The sequence below is a fragment of the Drosophila erecta genome, unplaced genomic scaffold, assembly GCF_003286155.1.
Source record: "Drosophila erecta strain 14021-0224.00,06,07 unplaced genomic scaffold, DereRS2 tig00000092-arrow-pilon, whole genome shotgun sequence".
Lineage (NCBI taxonomy): Eukaryota > Metazoa > Arthropoda > Insecta > Diptera > Drosophilidae > Drosophila > Drosophila erecta.
Window position 1 is genome coordinate 15,413,296 of NW_020825207.1, and position 6,022 is coordinate 15,419,317.

At 50.0% G+C, this 6,022-nt stretch overlaps 2 protein-coding genes across 2 annotated transcripts; one reads left to right on the forward strand and one right to left on the reverse strand.

Annotated features, from left to right (window-relative positions):
• The first annotated feature begins 73 nt into the window (after window positions 1-73).
• Window positions 74-1,233, forward strand: LOC6546679 (charged multivesicular body protein 6-A). Its single transcript, XM_001974470.3, has 3 exons — window positions 74-425; window positions 491-600; window positions 663-1,233. Exons 1-3 carry the CDS (start codon window positions 351-353, stop codon window positions 1,126-1,128), a joined length of 651 nt encoding a protein of 216 aa, XP_001974506.1. The 5' UTR covers window positions 74-350; the 3' UTR covers window positions 1,129-1,233.
• LOC6546678 (cilia- and flagella-associated protein 57) lies at window positions 1,155-5,181 on the reverse strand. The gene is made up of 5 exons (XM_001974469.3): window positions 4,850-5,181; window positions 4,703-4,786; window positions 3,693-4,618; window positions 3,474-3,643; window positions 1,155-3,401 (listed from the first exon to the last, which is right to left on the reverse strand). The coding sequence occupies exons 1-5, from the start codon at window positions 5,047-5,049 to the stop codon at window positions 1,266-1,268; spliced, it is 3,516 nt and encodes a 1,171-aa protein (XP_001974505.1). The 5' UTR covers window positions 5,050-5,181; the 3' UTR covers window positions 1,155-1,265.
• Between the last annotated feature and the right edge of the window lie 841 nt (window positions 5,182-6,022).

The window sequence follows — 6,022 nt, forward strand, 5'->3', positions numbered from 1 at the left end:
GATTTGTGTCTCTGCCGAAAACTATTAATGTGCGGTATATGTATGGTATTATTTCTTGGTATTTAATTAGAGCGCGGTACTTATTTCAGGACTCAAGCAACGGTCACTCTGCAATGCAGCCAACGTTTGTTTTTCGAAATATAAATGTATAGCTAGTTTAGCCAATATCTACCAAATGTTTCCGTGAAGAGCTTAGATATTGCAAGTTATTTTTTTCCATATAAGCACTTTATGTTTATTTGTACGTGTTTTTTATTGCTGTGTAAAGTGTTTCGACTCCAGATTCCCTCAAAATTCTCACTCCCTAGTTACTAAGTAGCTAAGTTGGCTGCACTGCCACGTAGTTAGTCATGGGAGCTTTGTTTGGAAAAACGAGCAAAAAGACGGCTCCTAGTCGGATCACCGACCAGGACAAGGCGGTGCTGGTATGTGGGGGGTCACTGAGTTGCCCGGAAGTCCGACCAAACCCTTAACCATTTGCCCATTTCAGCAATTGAAGCAACAAAGGGATCGCCTCAAGCAGTACCAAAAACGCATTGAAACGCAGTTGGAGAATGATCGACTGCTGGCCAGGAAGTGCCTACAGCAGGGTCGCAAGGAGTATGTGTTGCAGCCCCTGCCTTCATGTCTGTGGTCATCTAAACCGATTGCTTTCATTTCAGCCGGGCCAAACTGCTGCTGCGCAAGAAAAAGTACCAGGAGAGTCTGCTGACCAATGCCGACAAGCAGCTGGAGAACCTGGAGAAGTTGGCCGCGGACATTGAGTTCGCCCAGGTGGAGATGAAGGTGCTGGACGGCCTCAAGGCGGGCAATGCTGCCCTGAAGAAGGTGCACGAAATGCTGGACATCGACGAAGTTGAACGAATCATGGACGAAACGCGAGAGGGCATTGAAAAGCAGCAGGAAATAGACGCCATACTGACGGATGTGCTGACAACGCAGGACGAGGAGGACGTCCTGGCCGAACTGGATGCCCTGGAGGCGGAGGAAGAGCAGCAGAAGGGTGTACAGCTGCCGGAGGTGCCCACCGAAGATCTGCCGACTCCCGCCGAGGGCGAGTCCGTCGAGGAGCCGGAAAAGACCAAAGCAACCAGCAGCAAATCCAAGAAAGTCCTGGTGGAGGCATAGAACCTAAAGTAACCTATCGAAGCCAATGCCATTTTGTATGTATATATTGTCGTTCAACTAAATTTCTCGATAAGTCCAATGTGAAATACATATTTTAATAGATTATGCTTGACTACAGAACACATAGACAGCCCTGTCTACTTGTAGATTGACTTTGTTGATCGACGCAGGTCCTCCTTGACCTTGCTGCGCAGCATCTTGTTGGTCTCGTTCAGCTTCTCGATCTCCTCAATCAGGATCACGTTCTCCTTGAACAGCTTGTCGTACTTCTTCTGCACGGATTTGTCCTCGGCCACCGACTTGTATCGGTCCAGGACATTCTCGATCTGCTTGCGCTGCCGCATAAACTCGTCTCTGACCTCCGCGTCCAGAGTGACAAATCGCTTGAGCTCGTCGTCGGAGGCGTGTTTGCGAAACAGTTCCTTCACCGCCTTCTTGAGGCCCTCGGCCGAGTTGATCTCCCCGGCCACATAGTAAATGTCCGAGCAGATGGCGTGCAGACACTCCCGGGAAGCCTTCGCCCGATGTCGCTCCGTCCGAAGTTCGGCCACATTACTGAGATACTTATCCCGCATCTCCTTTAACTGAAGCTCCAGCTGCACGTTGTTCTGGTTGAGGCCCTCCAGCTCCGCCTCCATTTCGATAATGTGCTTGCGTTTGTCGTTGATCTGAAACTCGCGCGGCTCAATCTGCGCCTTGAGCTCGGCGATCTTGTGGCCCAGCACCTGCTTGTACTTATCCAGCTCCTGGTTCTTGTGCAGCAGGTCCTGGATGCGTTTTTCCTTGCCGTTGATGGCGTAGTCGCGATCAGCAATGTCCTTCTGCAGATCCTCGATGTTGCGCATCTGTTTCTGGATGTTGCGCTGCGACTTGTGGTGCTCCTCCTTTAGGATCTCAACTTCCTCTAGGAGATTGTCAATCTCTCGGCTCTGCGACTCGAACTTCTTCTGCAAGACTCCCGCCTTGCCCCGCCACATTTGGGTTTCGTTTCGCTCAGTGGTCAACTTGTTTTCGTACTCCGTTTGCGTGGAGACCATGTTGCGATCGTTCTCCAGCTCCACCTCGCGGCAGTACTCAATGAACTCGGCCTTCTTGTCCTGCATCTCCTTCATCAGGTCGCGGATGAGCTCCTTGCGCTCGTTCAGCTGCTGCTTGTAGTTGTTCTCCAGGGCCTCCACCGTATCCTGCAGTGTGCCCGTGGAGTTCTTCAGCTTGTCCTCGTAGCTCTCGCGCAGCTCCAGCATATTCTCGCGCAGATTGGTGAACTTCTGGTACTCTATCAGCATCCGTTCCGAGTACTGAGTGGCCAAAGTGTCCAGCTGGATGCGGTGATCCTCCCGTATGGAATTGATCTGGAACGTGATGTGATTCATCTCCTCCGTGTGCCTCGCTTCGATCTCGTTGTTCAACTCCTTCAGTTCCTCCAGCGCCGAGCAGTAGCTCCTGTGCACCTCCTGCAACTGTTGCCCATCAAAGATCTCGTTCTGGCTCAACTGGTACTGGAACTCCTCCGCCTGCTGCTTCAAACGCAACTCCAGGTTGGCAATCTGCTCGATTTTGTCGTTGAGCTGGCTGCGTGGTATGAGGACCTCCTGGCTGCGCATCAGATCCTGATCCATATAGGGCACCTTGCCCTCGATATTGTCCATGGCCCAAATGGCCAGGGTGCCCTTGTGGGATATCGCAAACAACAGAGTGCCGTCGTAGGAGAAGCGCAGCTTGTTGACCGGTCCATCGAAGAACCGAAAATTGGTGAAGGTTCCTCCGCCGGCCTCCAGGAACGGCAGTTGCATATTGAAAAGGTTCCCCTCATGATCAGCCACAAACATAATCAAGTCCGATCTGGCCAGACAAATATCGGACACAGATCCCTTGGTTCTCGACGGAATGGTGATCTCCCTCACCAGCGTGGAGTCCTGGAACTCGCGGATCGTTCCGATGCTAGTTCCCGCGAAGATTGTCATCGGATCGTTGGTGCTGCAGGAGATGGTCACGTATTCGGTGCCCTTCTGGACGATCTCCTGCAGTCGGGCGCCCGTCTCAATGTCCCACAGATAGATGGCACCCTCTGCTCCGCCGGAGATCAGGAACTTGTCCGTCCTCGACCACGCCACGGATAGCACAATGCCATTGTGGCCTTTCAGATTGATCAGCACATCCAGCTTGTACACTGAGGTAACGGCTATGTTGTTGTCATAGGCGGCGGCCATCATGTGACCAAAATTGGAGTATCGCACCGCGTTGCAGTGCGGGAAGTTGTACGTCTTGACAATCTAAGGTAACACGTTATACTACTTTATAAATGTGAAAATAATAATGCTAGATAGGGGAAAGGGTAAACTTACGTTTAGATCATCCATGAAGATCTGGGTGATACGCAGCTGATCCGAGAAGCCGATGGCCGCCATCTGCCCCGTTAAACTGAGCTCCACAATGTTGACATCCACCTGGAATTTGCGAACCAGCTCCACCAAAGCGGTTTCATAGTTCCAGATACGGATGGTCTGATCCCTGGCTGCAGGATAATATTAAAATGTGATCAAGGAGGTGGAAGTTGTACGCACAGGCAGTCATTATGATGGGTTTCCAGGCGCACACAGACATGGCGATGATTTCTCCAGTGTGGATGAGGACTCCCAGCGGTTCAAACTTCAGCTGCTTGGTTTTCAGGGTCTCGGGAACTATGAGAATGCCCACGTAAATCTGACAATGGGATGCGGTCACAATCACCGTTTCCTGTTTGTGGTCGATGGCCAGATTTTGTATCTGGTACATATGTTCCGCATACAGATTCGTGGGCACCGTGAGGATGGTTTTTCTCTCGAACTTGAACTTGGAAACGCGCTCGAAGACGAAGGCCCGATTAAAGATGACGTAGGCGAATCCCTTGGGAAAGGCGGTCATGCAGAGGACTCTCCTGTCGGGAAGACTGACCGCCTGTGTGGGCAAGAAACGCTGATCCTGCAGCTCCTTGTCCCGATCGAAAACCTCCTGATCGATCATCAAGTCCACTGTGTCAGCATCGCTCGCCTTTTGAGCCAACTTCTGCTCCCCGTTCTCCACCAGGATCAGCTGATCATCCGATGTGCCCACCATCAGAAGGTCCAGCGATAGAAAGGCCATCGAGGTGACCCTATATTTCACCTTTAGATTATTGCTGATACTGAAGCCCCGCTCCGATTTACTCATCAGCAACAGGGTGCGTTCCCCTCCGACCGCCAGAAAGCTGCAGTCGTTTGGATTGCCAGCGATGCACTCGGCGCCTCCATGGGATCCCGGTATCGTGGCCCTGCCCTCGATCACTGTACTGGTTTTGTCCAGCACCAACATAATAAGGGTTTCCTCCGGCGGGCGTGTGATCAAGGCCACCGATCTCGAATCGTTGGTGAAGATCATCTGCTGGATCTCAGCATTGCGATGGTTGCTCGGCAGCTCCAAGTGGCGTCTCTTCTTCAGGGTGGCCAACTCATAAATGGATATATACCGACCACTAATAGGAAGTTAAAAAGAGTCCATTTGAACTATGTTAAGTTGACTTATATAAAATATATATCATCTAAATGGAAGCTCTTACTTTTTTGAGTGCCTCTCCAGCACCGCCAGCAGTTTGCGATGAGAACTTATGGATATCACCTCGGGTCGCGTATCCTCCGGCAGCCTGCAGGATTACGAAGATAGAGAGAATCCTTAGCACATGCTAAACGTGGAGTGGAGTACCCACCTGAGAAACCTCTGCTTGTTTTGGACGTAGTCGTGGAACGCCAGGACGCCCTCCACCGGATAGATCACCTCCTTGGTCAGGTTGAAGTGGATGTTGCCAATCACATCCGACCGCAGTCCGTAGATGAGCCGCGGCCTTATCGTCACCGTGCTGTTGGAGATAGAGGCCCGCTTCACATCATCCTTGCTGGCTTCGTCCATTCTCACCGAGTTTTATACAAAATATATGCACGCGGGCCGGGATTTCAATTTTAGCTGGCAGAGAGACAAATTGGAGGAACTGAAATTCGATCAAACAACCTGCCAGCGACAGCTAACTCCATGGCATCCATGGCAGGTGAAAGCGAGAGCCTAACAACACCAGGCACTGGCTCTATTCCAATCTGAACGGAGCCGCGAGCGTCCATGAATAAGTAATTAAGCGCCGCTAAGTATGCTTTTAATTTAAACCCTCGAGTGACAAGGGAGGGGCAGTGATGAAAGCTAAGCGCTTGATAAAGCAACATTGAAATTTCCGCTGAAATGGGCGCTTGTTTCCCGGACAACAACAACAACAGCCACACTGTCGCACTTGAACTCTGTCCATGCGCTTTTCGCTGAATATGGGTCTGTCAGTCAGTCAGTCAGTCTGTCAGTCAGTCAGTCAGTCAGTCAGTTGGGTCCCCAACATTACGCCTCCCCGAAAAGCCCCACAAATAGTTGGCGGCAATCGTCTCCTTGGCACTGCGAACACGACCTAACGCAAGAAATTGTTAGTTAAAGAAAAGCTGCTCGGTTGCTTCTCTGCTGGGAATGTCTTGAGAAAGGGGGAGAGCTTTTGTGTCCACAATCCTACAAGTTGGATATGCCGAAAATGGTTTGAGCTCTCCCAGTTGGGGAAATAAATTAGATGGGGAATTGGCTTGATTAATGGTTTTCCTTTCAGACAACACAATTTGCACGCGTATAAAGTATTTAATAGCTGTATTGCCTAATGAAATAATTGCAAATACAACTACGTTTGGGTGAGCTTGGGTGGTACTTGTGTGATGTGTAATATTTTTATAAGAACAATAACTAAGACATATGAGAAGGAAATGATTTTTTGTCAGGAAAATAAAGTAATCAGGTTTTGCAAATTGTTTAACAATAAGATAATAATATGACCATTAACTTTTTTTAGAAACATGTTAAT